This window comes from Hemibagrus wyckioides, linkage group LG11, assembly GCF_019097595.1.
Source record: "Hemibagrus wyckioides isolate EC202008001 linkage group LG11, SWU_Hwy_1.0, whole genome shotgun sequence".
In the NCBI taxonomy this organism is placed as follows: Eukaryota; Metazoa; Chordata; class Actinopteri; order Siluriformes; family Bagridae; genus Hemibagrus; species Hemibagrus wyckioides.
In genome coordinates this window covers 9,377,723-9,396,110 of record NC_080720.1, presented here as the reverse complement: position 1 = coordinate 9,396,110, position 18,388 = coordinate 9,377,723, and the positions used below count along the sequence as shown (strand labels likewise).

General features: G+C 37.1%; 2 protein-coding genes across 18 annotated transcripts in view; both read left to right on the top strand.

Moving 5' to 3' along the window:
• Positions 1–12,312, top strand: part of cadpsb (Ca2+-dependent activator protein for secretion b) — a 74,745-nt gene extending 62,433 nt beyond the window's left edge. For 12 of the 17 annotated variants that reach the window (XM_058403305.1, XM_058403304.1, XM_058403303.1 and 9 more), the window contains 9 exons: positions 795–956; positions 3,149–3,304; positions 3,768–3,915; positions 4,810–4,884; positions 5,009–5,092; positions 5,329–5,361; positions 5,457–5,564; positions 9,924–10,028; positions 10,940–12,312. In XM_058403305.1, coding sequence (XP_058259288.1) covers positions 795–956; positions 3,149–3,304; positions 3,768–3,915; positions 4,810–4,884; positions 5,009–5,092; positions 5,329–5,361; positions 5,457–5,564; positions 9,924–10,028; positions 10,940–11,116 — 1,048 coding nt within the window. In that variant the 3' untranslated portion in view covers positions 11,117–12,312. The remainder of the gene's footprint in view (positions 1–794; positions 957–3,148; positions 3,305–3,767; positions 3,916–4,809; positions 4,885–5,008; positions 5,093–5,328; positions 5,362–5,456; positions 5,565–9,923; positions 10,029–10,939) is intronic. The other 5 variants (XM_058403314.1, XM_058403312.1, XM_058403318.1 and 2 more) reach the window with 1 other exon arrangement.
• Positions 12,313–14,386: 2,074 nt separating this feature from the next.
• Positions 14,387–18,360, top strand: cplane2 (ciliogenesis and planar polarity effector 2). The gene is made up of 5 exons (XM_058403155.1): positions 14,387–14,539; positions 15,972–16,124; positions 16,334–16,458; positions 16,572–16,708; positions 17,200–18,360. The coding sequence occupies exons 1-5, from the start codon at positions 14,431–14,433 to the stop codon at positions 17,435–17,437; spliced, it is 762 nt and encodes a 253-aa protein (XP_058259138.1). The 5' UTR covers positions 14,387–14,430; the 3' UTR covers positions 17,438–18,360.
• The last annotated feature ends 28 nt before the right edge of the window (positions 18,361–18,388 follow it).

The following is an 18,388-nucleotide window of genomic DNA, read 5'->3' as shown; positions in this document are numbered from 1 at the left end:
AACACTGGTGGTTTACAGAAGATAGAGCTTCAGGCCAAAATGAAAACTCGCTCTTTCAGACTCCAGTCAATGCCTTTCATGTTTTCATCTTTTTTGTTTTGTAGACTAACCCTCATTTTGCACGCTTGAAGGAAATAGGATGCCTTTTATGTGCTAATCAGTTCTGTCTTTCCTGCCTTTCCTGATATTTCTTTGCATATTGATTTGACAACTTCCCATATCGAGATAATCTTATTTAGATGAAGGGCTGTCAAGCTTTCTCTTTAATAATCTTATTTTATCAATATTTTTTCAACTAAACAGATGCACCATGGAGATTATCAGCTTAGAGTGTTGTAAGCTTGTACGTAAACGGTTTTGAAACCCTTGATGGAGCTCTTACTGAGTCCCCTTCAACTAATTCAATAGAAAATAGCTTCTTTTATTCGTTTTTCGTCTATGTTTTGTCTTTTCAATTTTCCACCACTTCATGTTTTACCTTCCAATCTGCTGTTTGTTCCTGCTGCTGAAATATGCTGCTTCTTTTCCTTTGTTTTTCTGTATATGTGTGCTCTTGTCTCTATTATCAACCATCTTTCAGTTTTACTGTAGGTCCTCTGTTTAAGTGTTTTAGAGACCTTCCCTACATTTAACAACTGATTCTTTATGTCTGCTGTTTTTGAATGTCTTAGACATTTCCTTTACAACTTTTCTTACTTGTTACTTTTTTACTGTATGTCTTACATTGCTTTTTTGCAGCATTCCACATTGCCACTGTTATGGATTTTTTTGTTTCTTTTTGTCTGTTTCTGCAGGAGTTTAACAAGTAATCTACCCAATGTGAATCTACCAAATGTGAACCTCCAAATTCCCAAAGTACCAAATCTTCCTGTGCCAGTAGCAGGACTATCTGTTAACCTTCCACAAATGCCTAGCTTTTCCACTCCATCCTGGATGACTGCTATTTATGACTCTGAGTGTGTATTCAATGAGTTTACCTCAGATCTGATTAATTCAAACGTATCCTTGGCATGAAGATGTTCTCTTGAAGCTTCTTGTTACTTCTGGGGTAAAACATAGACATTACAGAGAAATATTTGACAACGAAAACAGTAGTGCCTTGACAAACATTAGTAAAATTCTTTAGATTTTTTTTTTTTTTTTTGCCATAAAGACAGATGGCTTACGTGTGCCATTGCGAGAGGAGTCAATTGGGCAGACAATTTTGATTACAAACTGAATCTCCTATGCATGATTCGACTCATTAAATGAAAGAACAGTTATATAAACTGCCCTTTCTCTTACAGTGTTAAAGCTTAATCTAACTTCAGACACTTCCATGTGGAACTTCACTTGGAATTGGTTGAGGCTTGGTGTGTGATGTTCCTTTCCGAGCTTTGACATGAAAGAGAAAATGATTTGTCTAGAGTATTAAAAAGAGATTTTAAAATGTTTGTCAAGCTGGCATAATTAGGCTCCAGTGTGTTATACAATTTCATACAAATGCATAAATTATATATTGGTCTCTCAGTGAAGGATTCAAAAATGTTGATATGTCAACTAATTAAGCAGACTTGAATTGGATAAAATTGACCGTAAGCAAAGCAATTATTAGCTTTCAAGTCATTTTCATGCCAAGTAGGTTGCAAGGGATTTGGGTCAATCCCAAGTTGTTTGTTCACCTGAAATGAGAAATGAAAAGCTTTTCATTTTCCTCAATGTGCATGCCATTGAGGTAGGACTGAGGTGGTGAGATCTGGATTGCAACCCAAACCTACGTTCAGTCAGTCTTTAGTCTCCCAACGAAGGAAAATTCCCTATTTAAAATTGTGTCTGAGGGTAGGACTGCAGTTTTAGTTACCCATATGTGTTCTTGAAGCTCGATGAGGTGATGATGATGATAATGGTGGTGATGATGATGAACTTCAATGACGTATAATGGCCCTAAAGATTTTTTTAAGAGTTAAAGAGTTGCATTTGACGTCTGAGGTAAGAAATCCATTACTTTGAAATGGAGGGGCTTTCTAATGGGCCAACACTGATTTCAGGTCTGCCTGAAAGGTTTTAGTGGGTGTGGGTTGGTGGACCTCCCTGCCTGGTCTTTGCTTTAGAAAAAAGCCCTCTGAAGCACTAATTAGCTCTTGTGGAGTTTAAACATCAGAGTGGGCTTCAGATCTTCGTACCTGTATGTCAAAAAAGCATACTCAATTCAGTGATCGAGTTACTAAGATTGGATCAATTAAGATCCTTATCCAGTAAAGTTCATCCAAAACACTACAATGTGAAATAGATCATATTCTGTTTAAAGGCTTTCACCCTGCCAAGATGACTGCAGTTCAATTCTCTCAGAAACTCGAGTCACTCTTATGTTTCAACTCTATGGTAGGCTACCACCCCCTCCCTGACCCTTACTACACTCCTCCTCCTCCTCCTCCTGTCCCATTTATCTCCACTCAGGATGGCAACGTCTTCAGAGTTGACTGCATGGTGTGTGTTGACCTCTGGAACTCCGCCAGCCTCGTCGGGCATGGGTGGTGAGAGAGAGCCTGATCTTTGTGTTTCTGTCTCTCATCTGGATTTATCGTCTAGCTCTTGTAGCTTCTTCTTTTTTTTCCCCTCAAAATTGCAGTTTTTTTGGGGCTCTCAGAAAGGAGTCCATTACTTGCAAGTAATATGTGTAGCACTAACAAGATAATGATAGGGTTTTAGAGTAATAAAGTATACTTTTGCTCAGCATGTGTAGGTATGCAGCTGAACGATGTATGTATCAAAGCACCTGAAGAGTTCCTGGAAAGCAATAGTGGCAGGTTTTAGTGAGCCAGCATTATTTAAAATTAGTATAGATTTATTACATGCCTTCTCTCACCATGACATTCCCAAGCCCTCTCTTGCCCTTTTAGAGAAGTGTGACTGATTAACATGTGCATGATTACAGACCCTCTCTAAGGAGGAATAACCACGCAACTGTGCGAGGTTATTTACGTGTCTCTATTTTACCATACACTGACTGAAGCTCTCCCTGGATATTAACCAGATGAGTACCATCAGTCAGTGTATGCATAAAATAATCAGAGAAACACATGATGTAATGAGTAGAGTCATAGAAAACCTTTCACCTTGTAACAAAGGCTCTGACCCTTGACCTCTGATGTATCACTGTGCCTGGCAGTAATGGTTCGGGGACATCAGAGGATCTGTTCTGGAAGCTGGATGCCCTGCAGACATTCATCAGAGACCTGCACTGGCCTGAAGAGGAGTTTGCCAAGCATCTGGAAAACCGTATGAAGCTCATGTCCAGCGACATGATTGAGTCCTGTGTTAAACGGTACATGCATGTTGAGTTTGAAAATGAATACAGTGGCCCTAAAACTGCAAACACTTTAACCAAAAACACAACAGGAAATTCAAACACACAACTCAAAACAGAATTGAATGTGACATGCTCGTTTCTGAGTCACAGAATCACAGGATATGACTATTAAAGTGAAAAGGTTTCTTTTTTTCATTTTGCTTTCGTATTTTTTTTTATTTTTATTGTAGTGCTTTTGATTTTGCACTTTAGGGCCACTGTAAATGAAAGTTGCAAAGATGTGATATCCGCTTTGTCATTATCTGAAAAACTGATGTAAATTAAATAAACTAAATAATCCTACCGAACCTGCAACACAGTACACTTACCACAGAACATTAAGTCTCCACCAACAAATCATGAATGCATAATTCATAGTCTGCATACTGAGGTGTAACATTACTAATACCCTTCTTGCCAACTCTTTGCATGTCTTTAGCACCAGGGCAGCCTTTGAGTCCAAGCTGACCAAGAGTAGCCGTTCTACAGATTTCCGCATCCCACTCTCCTTATGCACCATGTTCAACGTGATGGTGGATGCCAAGGACCAGTCAGCTAAATTATGTGCCATGGAGATGGGCCAGGAGGTAATAAAAAGGTCTAATTAATCTAATAAAAAGTATCTATCTGATTGATCTGGCTGGCTGAAAAATGCAAAGGAGCAAAATAAAAGATACTGTATATACTGTAAGTAGATTAGTAGACTAAGTAGATTTTATTTCTGAATCATCAAAAAAAAAAGAAGCTTGCGTTGAACCATTTAGTGTTATTCAAAGAGGTGCTTTGTAAACATTATAACATACATCCACAAAAATACATTCCATTCATACACACAATATCAGTGGTCTGTACATTCTAAAGACTAAAATGAAGACTTCTGAGTTTGTTAGGAAAGATAAACGTTAGGAAAGATAAACGTAAAGAAAAGTTCTATAATGGACAAGAAGCCAATGACATAATGGTGAGTTTGACTTTAAAATCAATTGCAAAAATATTTTAAACAGATCCAAGTTGCTAAAAAAAAAGCTGCATATGATATTTATTAGCGAAATTAAGGTTTGGGTGTAGCATTAAACAGATAAATCAATCCCTGAGTTAAGCACTAAATATGTTGAAACTTGATTGAATTTATTGTTACATAATTGCACTTTTTGACCAAATAGGGAATTTATAGAAAATGATTTATAATCACATGCTCTGGTGTCACCCAGATGAAGATGGATTCCCATTTGACTCTGGATCCTCTCAAGGTTTCTTTCTCATACCATCTCAGGGAGTTTTTCCTCACCACCATCACCTCTGGCTTGATCGTTAGGGATATATTAAAATTTTACAATTTACATTCTCTATATTTCTTTAAAGCTGCTTTGCGATAATGTCCATTGATAAAAGTGTTACACAAATGAAATTAAATAGGATTGTTATCAAAAGTTGACTATGCAATGATTTATTTTATGTGTGAATGTGTTGTTGCTTTTCAGAAACAGTATCACTCTAAAATTGATGACCTCATTGAAGAGAGTGTGAAGGATATGATTTCACTTTTGGTGGCTAAGGTAAATGTTTCAGTTGCTAACATAAGTGTTCAATTTGGTAAACACTTTACAGTGTAAAAGTAAGTTGGTGTTTGGTCACTGACTTGTTTTGGATTTATATGGTGTTTTTGTGTCACATGTACAGTTTGTGGCAATTCTGGAAAGTGTTCTTGCCAAGATCTCTAGGTATGATGAAGGAACTCTCTTCTCCTCCTTCCTTTCCTTCACGGTGAGAAGGCTATCATATTATTAAATGACTAATGTAATAACCATAATAACCATGTCATATATCTATCTATCTATCTATCTATCTATCTATCTATCTATCTATCTATCTATCTATCTATCTATCTATCTATCTATCTATCTATCTATCTATCTATCTATCTATCTATCTATTATTGGTAATATTATTATTATTATGTCTTGAAAGTTTCCTTACTGACTTGTTTAACTTGTTTTCAGGTGAAAGCAGCATCAAAATATGTGGATGTTCCTGTAAGTATTAAAGTTTTGCTGTGAATGATTTACTAACAGTCTCTTTTTTCCACAGGAGTAACTAACTAACGTTCTCTGCTATCTATAATCTACAGAAGCCAGGAATGGATGTTGCTGATGGCTATGTGACCTTTGTCCGTCACTCTCAGGACATACTGCGAGATAAGGTCAATGAGGAGGTGTATATAGAGAGGTTATTTGATGTAAGTAAGATGCCGTCTCCTCCATGCCTGACAAGGGAGGTTCCATCCAAAATGTGGCAAAACAATGGGGCATATAAGGGATAAGTCACATTTTGAGTGCTGAGCTCTGAATTCTTTCATCATGACAAAAAAAAAAAACCCAGCCTTATCATGAGGCTCTCAGTCTTTCACTTCTCAGTGTCTCATTACTGTCAATTCTCGTTCGGCGCTCTGTGCTCTGGTGTTGCATTAAACACAACCAGTTGCACCTTTGTGCTTTAGTGTTGCATTAGCTGTTTGTTGGACCTTTGTGCTTAGAACTCACAAGGCAAAGTGTCACTACCACCACCAAGTGGATTATTTTTGACAGTGCTCTCAAACAGTCAATGGGATCTTTGAATATTAAAATATAATAGTTTGGTGTATTTTTCATATTTGTAAAACTACTGAATCATGGTTGCAACATGTACATGTCATGTAATGAAGTATTAGTTATTTGATGACCAAAGAAAATGAGGATGCCCACTGGAGAGCACTGTTTAATTTAGAAATAATCCTCTGTGAATCATGTTCTGACTTCCAGTGTTGCACAGTGATCTGTGTGTGTAGTGGGAGGTGATTTATTCTGTGTCTAGTAGATCTGTGCTGTTTTTGTATATGTGTGGATCTTGCTGTTGAGTGTGTGCACATGTGAGTGTGTATTGGGGTGTATTAGAGTTTGTGGTTGCATTTTTTTGTTGACAAGATGCAGCGCAGTGCACAAGGTACACACAGCATGTGTCTGTGATGGAGAGCAGTATGTTTGTGTGTGTGTCTGAGTTTGGTGTGTCTTAAAGAGGTTTAGTGTGCTTTCTCTGCTGCTTCTTCTGCTGTGTTTTCGGTATATTTAATATACGCTCTTTGCTAATGCATGACTGCTGGCAGGTTTCCCAATCACTGTAAACTACATTTACAAGCCATTGTCAATTTATTGATTATTAATTTATTTACAGTTTCTTTAGTATGGGGCAATCAGATGAGATGTATGTCCTGAGTGAATTCACTAAACAAAAAAACCCGATCTTGTGAGCAATATGTGGATTTTATTCCATTTCATTTCACTAGAAAAAGATGAGGAAAAAGTAGTAAAGTACATTTTCATATTAATTTGTTAAACATAAGCATATTGAACCAACAGAAATATTGAAACATAAGTTTTAAATAAGGGTACAGAACTTACACAAATAATATTTGGCTATACTCCTAGACAAGCGTGTTCTTTATGGGTTCTACCAAAGGGTTCAAAATAGACTTCATGTTAAATCTAGAATGATTTTTCTGGTTACATAATTGCACTTTTTTTGACCATATAGTACACAGTTATAGAACAGAAATTATATAGAAATCGAACTCTGTGTCACCCAGATGAGGATGGGTTCCCTTTTTAGTCTGGTTCATCTCAAGGTTTCTTCCTCAGATCAACTCAGTATGTATTGTTTACATCTGAATTTCTATACCTTTTATATAAGTGCAATACAAATAAAACTGAACTGAGTACTTTGAGGGAAATACTCTGGTATAAGGTTTGACATAAAACCTTTAAGCATTTCCCCAGTGTCGTTAAACGTTGAAATTGTTAATTTTTATATTCCTGTGAGACACTGAAGGACATACAGCTTTCCATGCCCCATGTTATGTATCACCATGGATTTTATTTGTTTGTTGTGTGTATATGTAAGTTGTTTCATCATCTGCGTACTTGCTTGCTCCTCAAAACATGGATGGGTTCCTTTTAGATGCACTTTAATTTCCATCCCAACCCCTTAAGAAAATCAAATACAGTAAGTGCTCTAAATGTCTTGTGCCAGAATTGTGGGTCATCACAATTGCTAAGTATTCTTAAAGCAACACTACTGCCAATAATATTTAATGCATTTAAACCCACACATAAGTGAATCATATTAGTATGAGCTTGAAGATCTGTGTTCTAAGCGATGCAGGAAGCAAGAACGCATTTGTGATAAACTAGTGACTTAAAGCCAAGTCCAGACCTCCTCATCTGGGCTTCTCAGTCTTCCTCTGTCTCCTCTCTCTTCACATTTTATTTCCATCCCTTTCTGTTCTACGCTCTTCTTTCTACCCTAAGGACACCACCACCACACTCTCTTGTTATAACAAAGTGGAACTTATCTCTAGATGTCCTACTGTTTGATCACATTCTGTTGAGTGGCATGATTTCTAATCAAATAATCTTCCTGTGTACATCTACTAGCATGACCACCTCCTAAAATTCTCACGTCATACATACACACACACTGGCCCACCGACTCACCTGCTCCTTCTGCATGCACTGCACGCTCGGACCAACTGACTGCTTGAAGCGGACCAACCAAACCACCTAACCCTAATTAACTCGACCAATCACGTATCTAATCATTCTAATCAGCAAATGCCAGCATAGGTTTTCCTTTTACTGGTCAAAGCAGTCATTGATCACTCAAATGATCCACTCATTGAAATAGCCTGCCATTGCTGAGTTCATGTGTTTTGGAATTGTTGGAAATAAGACTGAGATTGAAATAGAATTATAAAAATCTAAACACGTGTAGAAGTATAAAATAAAATAAGCAATATCCAAGCAATAAACAGTACATGTTAGGGATAGAGATTGCACAATGCCACATCTTCTTTCCTGAAACATGGAGTATAAGCCGAAACCCTTCCAATACAGTTTTTTTTTTTTTAAGCTTCTTTAAAATGCAGGATGAAAAATATACAGGATAGAATAAAATCAAACCTAACAAAAAATCAAGTCTCTATATATGCAAAGATCTTTTCTAAATATATAAAAGTATAAAAGGTATAAATGTCCTTGGTATGGAATATGTGCCATCTCTAGTTATGATGAAATATTTCAATTTCAAATCATTCCAAGCTGCTGCATCTGACACCAGCAAAAAAAACAACAACTGAATAATCGTGTTTTGATTTTTGCAAATTTCCCCTTTGGGGATTAATAAAGTACTCAACTCTCTTGATATGAAGAATAGCATTTCAGTCTAGCCATCTGCTCATATTAACTTTGCGAAACAGCAGCTGTAATGAAAAAATAGGAGTTTCCAAGAGCCAGCTGAATGCAGCATTAATATGAAAAGATTCTATTTCACTAAGTGATGAGAGTTAATGAGATTTAAACAAGGAACTATAGGTACCCTTTGCTGACTGGCAAGCAAATGTAGTTTAGGTAGATGATGACTTCAGGGAAATCCTACAAGGGGATAAAAACACATTACAATTCCCAAATATACCAAGTCACTCCACAGGATCCTGCTGTTGACTATTTCTTTCACTGTAAGAGATTATCACTTCATCCATTACGCAAAACCTGTGCTGTTCTCTTTGAACTATACGTAAGATGTTTGCTATGCCATTTCAAAGACACCTGGGTTTTCAGATTTGCAGTATACATATCGCTCTTTTAAAAGAATAGAAATGGTTTAAGATAACAGTACAAATCGCCTTGCCTGCAGATTCTTCTCATTCTCACTTTTATATATTGATTTCTGAGTTTTCTGGTTATGATCATACTGAAGTTTGCTGCTTTGACTTGAAGAATGTTTTGTTGGATTCAGGGGTGTTTGGAGAATATTTTGAGTTTAAAGTTGATAGCATGGACAAATAATTTCATTTCAAGGTTTTGCTTTAAAACATTCAGCATAGTTCTGATAGCACAGGCCAAAAATGATCAGAAAACAATCAGATTCTCACATTATACCATGTTTAAGTAACTATTCACACTTTCACAATTCCTTCAGATCTGAATGTGAATAATTTAAGGCTTATTTTAAATCATTTTAAAAATTCTGATCTATACTTTTTATACCTCAGACTATGCTGTATAAATATACTAAGAATAATACAAGTTAGCACTTTGTTTTGTTATTAATTATGCAACTAATTAATGCATGATTTATATACTTTTTTGCAGATGGTCATATTGCTGCCTCTGTAAATTAATTTTAAATTGCCTGACTAACCTAGTGCTAAGTGAGGGTGTGACTGTGTCTATGTTGGTATGCATTCTGTGTATTTTTTGTGTGTGAGTGTGTGCCTGTATATTTGTCTACGCATGAGTTGTGTGAATGTGTGTGTGTGTGTGTGTGTGTGTGTGCATGTAGGTACGTGTATATGTGTATGTATCTGAGAGAGAGCTTACACGTACAGTCATGCATATTGTAGTGTGACTACATCTATGTGAATGTATGCAATGTTAATGGATATATACGTCTATATATATACACATATGTGTGTCTGGACACTGTAGTCGCTTGCATGGGTTCGTTTGTGGGTGTGGGTGTGTGTGTGTGTTGCTGGAGAACGCTGTGTTTGTGTACGTTGCAGCAATGGTATACAGCCACCATGAATCTGCTGGGGACTTGGCTCACTGACCGAATGGACCAACAGCTCCATGTGTACCAGCTTAAAATCCTCATCAGGATTGTAAAGGTACTGTGGACATGGGAATGACGCAGTTGAGTAAAATAAAACTGGTCATACACCATGTGTGGAAACTCAGCATTTTCTACTGCTTTTCTTTGTTCCGTGAGAATGGTACCTCAGGATGCTTTGTTTAATATTAATATTACTTACTCATATTCATCCATTCATATTTATGGGATTATTGTCATTTTTGCTAAAGATTAGCAAAATGGTTATATAGAAATTCAAATAATAGTACTCCATGATGTTCACTCCAACATCAGTCTCATAAAAACACCTATATTAAAAATTCAAAATCTCAGAAATGTGGCAAAGTTAACGACACCCCTAAGGATTCAATTCAAGCAGATTGTCATCCTTAAAAAATTTTTTGATTATTTTTAAATTGTTCTCAGGCACCAGAAACTCAATTGCTGCCTCTGACCATTTCCTGGGGCATAAATGTGAAATTGCATATCTGTAAATTCCTTTTTGCCATCCATCATCACAGGGACAGCCAACACAATCGAGATAAATGGTTTTTGGAGGCTGGGTAATGGATAGTAAAAACAAAAAAAAACAAATAAAACAATAGTAGTTATGAAAGTATAATAAATTCTGCACAGAATCAGTATGTTTCACACTAAACCAGGTTGCCTCTGCCAGGACTTTAGGTGACATATTGAGCTTTCATCAAGATCCTAAAAAACACATAAATCAACATATAAATATTTCATCAAAGGATCATGAGGGACAAAACTAGTCATTAAAAAATTTGAAGAAAAAAAAACTCTTTCACACATATTATTTTCATTATATTTAATAATATTCTATATTTAAACTATTAAATATATATAAAATTATACATGTAATATTATCATTAAAGAACTATCTTGCTCAGCATGATCAGAAGTATTTGACTTTTTTGTGCTTTGTAGAAAAAATATCGAGATTTTAGGCTGCAAGGCGTTCTGGACTCAACGTTGAACAGCAAGATGTACGATACGGTACGGAACCGGCTCACTCTGGAAGAGGCCACTGCCTCGGTCCGAGAGGGTGGCATGCAGGGCATTTCCATGAAGGACAGCGATGAAGAGGACGAGGAGGATGATTAGAGCAGAAAGCCATGTGGTGTGCTCTACACCTGAGCCCCTCTGTCCCCTACACCACCCTCCCCTTTCCCCATAGCCTGGTAACAGAAGATGCATGTACCCCACTCTGATTACTCCAGTTAGCCACCCTAGGACCTCCCATCATTTGCTCGATATGCCCACAAACAGAGCTAAAGTCCAGAAAAAGCTAGTAATTATAAACAGTTAAAAAGAAATGTTAAAAAGAATTACAAAGAACATGATTGAGAATTTTAGCTGTGTTATGATAATATAATAAAGAATGAAAAAAAAAAAAAAACAAAGATTTTTTTGGACTAATTTCTTTGGGGATTTATTTCTATGTGTTCCTAAGCAATATGGAGTACCATTTGTTTGACAATGTCGAGTGAGATTATTAGGTGTGTCCCTGTCCAATGCGATAACATATATGGCGCTTCTTTGACATACTCTTACATACATTAATGGTACATTGTCGTAAAAGATGAGTGTATGGATCCTTTTTCTTTGTCTTGTCTGTTTCTAAATTGGATGCCAACTGCTACAAAACTGAAACTGAACCTCTGTACTTAAGTTAAAAGTTGTTAACTGTAAATGTCCTCTGTGTCTGCACATTCTCATAAAAAAAAAAATGTAAGGATTTTTTTTTTCTTTACTTGTGCTGAGGCTCTGTGACTCTTACGAGAAACATATGTTGCATTTCACCAACAAGACATTGTCTCAGCATCTTAAAACTAATATATAAATTGGTATTCTAGAAAGGCAATATTCTCTTAGCTCCATTTTGATATCTCATCAGAGACGTCTTTTATTTAGATGTCAGAAATGACTACCAAATATATTTTTCTTTAGTTTAACTTTTACAAAGCAAAGCGATTCTTGCCTCTTTTTTTTTGTTTTGTTTTGTTTTTTGTTTTTGTTTTTTATGTTCTATTCAAAGCAATCTTTTGGGTTCTTACTTACATAGCCAGAGATATGTGCCATTCTGGGGGGGTCTCATTATTGTTTTGTATATACACAGCTGTACATTGCACTCTGAGCCATCACTGCATGCCTGTGGGTTCCACCTTCTCCAAAAGCTCTATGTTTTTCTTTTCTGTGTCAGTTAGCTGGTGGATTCATTCTTGCGTTTGCCTTATCAAAGCCAACAGTTGTTATATGCAAGAGCTGTGGCCTCTAATAAATATAACTGTACAAATATGCCCAGTGACTCTGTTTGTATGATTTAAAACGTTTTACATTTTACTGTCGATCCATTCAATCTGATGATAACATATGTGAGATTCAACATGACAGGCAAATAGTTTTTTTCAGTTAAGTTTGCACATTTATCTATCATATCTATCTTTCATTTATTTATCATATTAATAGGACAAATGGGGTGTGTGAAGTTCAGTATTGCAGGCACCAACAAGAAGTTATATGGATTTGGTTTATGCACTGTGTATGTATACATTCCCCTGCAAAAATACTGGCATTCTAACTAAAAAGATGAATATGAGGTACACTTTCAGCTTTCATTTCCTGATATTTACATCCAGATGCGTTAAACAACCTGGAACACTGCACCTTTTGTTTGAACCCACCCATTTTTCAAGTAATCAAATATGCTGGAAGATGTGACTGACAGACTTTCCAATCAGGACAGGTATCACAAGTCACTGTTTGAAAATAACTTCAAGAGACGAAATATAGAAGCTGTACCACATGATGCAAACCAATCATTCATCCAGACTAATTGTTAAGAACATCATCATGCAGCAAGATACTGAGCCAAAATACACTGACAGCACAACAAAGGATTTCATCAGCGGAGAAATGTGGAAGGTTTTAGGCTGGCCAAGTCACTTACCAGACCTTAACCCACTTGAACTGCATTTTACCTCATGAAGAGAAAACTGAAGGAAAAAACTCTGTGAAACAAGCAACAACTGAAAGAGGCTGCAGTACAAGCCTACAAGACTGGAAGCTTCACAAAAGAAGATGTTTGGGGGGAACATTTGGGTTGCTAGCTTGATGTGGTTATTGCAAATAAAGGTTATGCAACCAAATATTAAGTGTTATTTAATTTATTTGAGAGTTCCAAGATTTAAAATTGGGTGGTCTGACTCCAGTGGTGTCATGTTCTAAACTGTTTTGCACATCTAGATGTAAATATCGGGGAGTAAAAGCTAAAACTGATCTATTCTCTTATATCTAGTTCCAACTCTGTTCTCGGGTGTGAAGTCAAACTATATCAGTAGTGGGCCATCAGGGCCAGCAAGGCCTTCTCTGCTGGCCTAAACAGCAGTGATCTGAATCACTGACTTGCATTTTAATATATTTAATATATTTTTCAATGAATGTGTATTAAATTAATCCCAATAGTCTATTCTCTACATTTCATAGCATTTGTCTTGGTTGCACTGCTTCCAGTAGTGTATATTTATGATAAGAGTATTTATCCAATCATATTTCAGCCAGTGGCTGACATCATGTGTTGCCAGAGTGAAAGAAATCTGCCTTAAGGCCTTCAGAATGAATAGTGCAGGCGCCCGGAGCTTAAAATAAGTGGCAATGAAATTGTTACATTAACTAATCAGATTTTCGAGTTGGCTTCACTGAGGCCATCTAGCAGGCATACGATTACGTCAGCAATTTCTCGTCCTTTGATTGGATAATTGGAGTAGTCAGAGACACCGAACCGCACATATACATTCGCTGCGTCTCATTTCGAATGCCGCGTCCTCCGGAGATTGCAGTCATCAAGAATGTCTTTTTTGAGAAAAGTAACCATAATAAAATTGACTATTCCTTGTGAGGTGTGAAATACTGCAGCCTAATTTCTTTTTTACTTTGCAATTTAACGGGTGATTATTATCGGTTGCCGTGGCGTCATAATGATGGTATAGAGGTGGATTAATTCAGGAAGGACACCAGTGAAGGCCTGGGTGTGAAATGCACGGCCCGCCACTGAACTATAGTACACATTTAGATGAACTTTGGTAACCAGAAAGAGTCGGCTCTTGTTAAATGTGATGAACCAAATGACTCGACTCATTAAAAAGAGCTTTACTTCTAATCTCTAATACTCAGTAATCATGGATAATTTGTTTACGTCCTTTTTAACATTTAGTATAATGGTATTCAGCCACACTAGTGTTCATATTTAAATGTTATCTTCCTCGCTTGAGTTGTGAAATGTAGAGTACTTTTTCTCTCCGAATACACTATTAAGGAATATTGAGACTTTTATTTTGACATTGTTTAGAGTGGCTTCCTTCCCGTCCTGCTTTGAGTTTGTAGGCTGTTTTATCAGCTGTTTTGATCAGAGGACAGAAATGGCTTGGGTAGCTGCCGGCTCGGTAATGGTGTCAGACTGGCACCGAAGCCCTGAAAGCCGGGAATATTTTAGCAAGATACTGCATAAGAAAAAGCGGAGAAAGTTTGGTACGTTACCTTCGTGGCATCTCCATGGATACCACTAAAACCACTCGATTATTGGTCTGTACGCCTGCACGTGACTCGATGAAAAGCATCTCTGTATGAGACAACTGAGTAAACAGAAACTTGATATTAGTTTATTTTTTATGTTATTTTAATTTGTCCGTCTGTCTGTCTCGTTATCCCAGCTTCAGGTTCTACGTTTTGTTCTTAATATAAATGAGAATAGTGACTTGATTGTCCATTATTTCACTGTGTTTATTATGATGGTCTGGTTCATAATGGCAAAGTTGCTCATGTTGTCACTTCACAGGTCCAGGTTACTGTCACTATGTTAATAATGTTCCTATGTCTGCATGGTTACATTACATTTCTAGCATTTGACAGACACCCTTATCCAGATCGACTTACATTTTTATCTCATTTTATACAACTGAGCAATTGAGGATTAAGGGGCCCAGCGGTGGCAGCTTGGTGAAATCACATAAGGAGCACAACGCTTTAACCACTAAGCTACCACATCCATTCATGGTGCTTCCTCCAGGTTCTCTGGTTTCCAAAAGCATGCTGGTTTCACTAATCTAAATTGTGCATGTGTGCACTGCCGTCCAATCCAGACTACATTCCCACCTTATTCCCAGTGTTCTGAGAGGCTCTTGCCCCCCCCCCCCAACACTTATTTTATAGTAAATGCCTAAAATTAAAATAAATTCAATTTGCAAACAGAGGGGGGGGAAATGCAGGAATCAAAAGTATCTACAGGGACCCTCAAACTTGAGAGCTTCATTCTGACCAGATCATTTTTCATTTATCCAAAATGACTTTTCAAGATTCAAAGAACTTTAGTAATCCCAGGGGGAAATTCCTTTGCCATGTTACAGTTTCTCTAATGAAAATAAATATATAAGAGAGAAAGAAAGAAATATATACAGTGTTTTATAAACTGTAAAATAGAATAAATAAATACAAATACAGTACTGTACAAATACTAGTGTAGAGCTGTAATATTACACACAAGGATTGTAAATTGGTGATAATTTAACACTCCCGTTTCCCACCTCTGCCCTGTGTGTGTGTGTGTGTGTGTGTGTGTGTGTGTAGAGGTTTCCTCTGGATACTCCAGTTTCCTTCCCCAGTCCAAAGACATGCGTTGTAGGCTGATTGGCATCTCTAAAACTGTCTTTCGTGTGTGTGTGCCCTGTGAAGGGATGGCATCCAGTCCAGGGTGTCTGCTGGCTTGTGCCCCAAGTCCCCTGATATAGGCTCCAGGTTCCTCAAACACTGTGTAGGATAAGAGTTACAGAAGATGGATGGATGGATAGATGGATGGATTTATTCATTCATCTTCAGTAACCATGGGAGAAAAGCCACATAAACATAGGAAGGATATACACAGAACGTTTGGTATGTTTCGTAACGTATATATATTTTCTCTTAGGTCTTTTGGAAGCACCAGTGATGCCTCCACATTTGAAAGCAGACATAGTTCGCTATAAAGTGTTCCTGTCAGGTAAAAGTGGAGTGGGAAAAACGACACTAGCTGCTCGACTTGCTGGTCTAGACATGCCCAACATACACTATGAAACCACAGGTACTGTCTTGAGTGCAAAACTTCAAACCTTACATTTGAAATATGACAGAGGGCCATGTGAGAAACTTTAACCCTAAACATGATTTAATTAAGTATAGAGGCACTTAGTTTGTAGTTCTTATGTTATTATACACCATTAATTCTAATACTTGTGTTTACTTGACCAGTGTAATGAATTGTAAAACCTCTCAAAATAATAACCTCTTTAGGCATGGAGACGTGTGCAGTGTTTTGGCCTGTGAAGCTGAGGGAGAGTGGCCGCATCCTTTTCTTTCACTTTCATCTATGGGACTGCGGCGAGAACGCCACACGCAGATTCGACCACATGCTGCCGGTGACAGTATCTTTTAGTACATGATCCCTTTAGTCAACTTTTCCGTCCCAGTTATCCAGCATATACTGTGATTACTTTTGTGACCTACATTTTAATCACTGCTTTTTCAACAGTCCTGTAAAGAACATGCGGATGCCATTCTCTTCCTATTCTCCTTCACTGACCGTGGATCTTTTGAGGATCTTTCCAGTCAAATGTCTCGGATCACAGAGCCATCAGACAGACTTGTCAGATTGGTGGTTGGGACCAAGTATCCTTTAATCAAGGCTGATATGAATACTTAATTATCAGATCAGGGATTTTTTTTTATATCTGTTTAAGATGAAAGAACATTTTTAAAAAGTTAAATGACCAACCTGAGCCCAATATCTCAGAATTTATTATAATTCAGTTTTAAGCCATGATCAGAGTAATACTCAAATATGTTCAGCATGTTGATATCAATGTTGTGATAGATGAGAGAAATTGGAATTGAGAAATACATTTACATTTATGGCATTTGGCAGATGCCCTTATCCAGAGCGACTTACATTTTTATCTCATTTTATACAACTGAGCAATTGAGGGTTAAGGTCCTTTTCTCAAGGACCCAGAATTGTTAGCTTGGTGGACCTGGGATTTGAACTCATAACCTTATACTTATGCACTTAACAGTGCTGATAAATGTGTAGTGCTCATTGACATATACATCTGCATGTTCTAACATGTTTTGTGTTACACACATAGACCTTAACTGTTTAGATTTGACTTGTTTATGCACACAGATGTAACAGAGAGAGACATCACACGCTTTCAGGAGGTGTTGGGTGTGCCAGTGTTTCGCGTCGGAGGCGATGTGAGCGGAGGCTTTGGTGAAATCGCACCCCTTTTAAATGCCTTGGCCGAAAACTTGTGGCACCAGGACTGTATGCACACCTCCACTTCAGTGCCAACAGTGCCATCTAATTCGGGACACATTGGCCCAGAAATCATCGTATAAGCTCACATTTTAACAGCACCCGGACTTTGTATGAATTCAAATCACAGTTAAAAGGACCTTTATTATATTATTATATACTGTACCTCATTCCTGTATGTTTTCCACTAGTCTAAAATTAAAAGTTTGTCAAGTGTAGTAGAATCATAGAATTCAGTAACAGCTTTATCACAGTCACAGTGGACCTGGAGCCTATGCTAGAAACCCTGGGCATGAGATGGCAATATACCCTGGGTGCAACACCAATCTATCAAATGGCACCATGCACACACATTCACACCTAATTACTGTAGCCCATAGCCACAATCGGCTATATTTTGCGAAGATGGAAGAAACTGGAAGACACAGAGAATATTCAAAGCTTCACAGACAGTAAAGAAAAAATTGGGAAGCATGAACCTCTAACACTGCCTGCTGTACCACTGTGCCCTCCTTAAGTAATATATTTTGACACATAACTGCTAGACCATTCTTAGTGGAAAGCTGGAAGCTAGAATTACCATATTTTTTTGACCTACATGTGCTCAAACTACAAAGTAGGAAACAGACACAATCTATCTAGTTAATGTTAGTGATATGTGTGATGTATTCCATTCTTAAAACAGTGAACTGTATAGTCTTCTAGATTTAACAAACAAATGTATCTGTCTGTTGATTGTTCTAAAGCAAACAGTAGTATGTACAGTATTCTTTGTTAAAAGTAAAGTATTACTAGTTGATGCTGTGAGCAGTCAGGTTGATTTGATGTCGTGCTGAACTACAGATTTACATGACCATCATGACTTGATTTCTTTGTTTCCTAGTCAGAATTTAAAGATGCAATTCAATTATGGTTGATGATAAAAGTTGACAGTGCAATTAATTTTTTAATGAATTAAAAAAAAAAAAAACTACCTCAACTTATTCTGAAAATTATTGATGAATGGGTATAATCTTTTATTCATTTTCCAAATC

Bases quoted from the DNA above. Each gene is read 5' to 3' on its own strand.
- cplane2 (XM_058403155.1), top strand. From the start codon at position 14,431: ATGGCTTGGGTAGCTGCCGGCTCGGTAATGGTGTCAGACTGGCACCGA. The intron at 16,459-16,571 runs GTGACAGTATCT...CTTTTTCAACAG, and splicing joins GATTCGACCACATGCTGCCG to TCCTGTAAAGAACATGCGGA. The intron at 16,709-17,199 runs GTATCCTTTAAT...TTAACTGTTTAG, and splicing joins AGATTGGTGGTTGGGACCAA to ATTTGACTTGTTTATGCACA.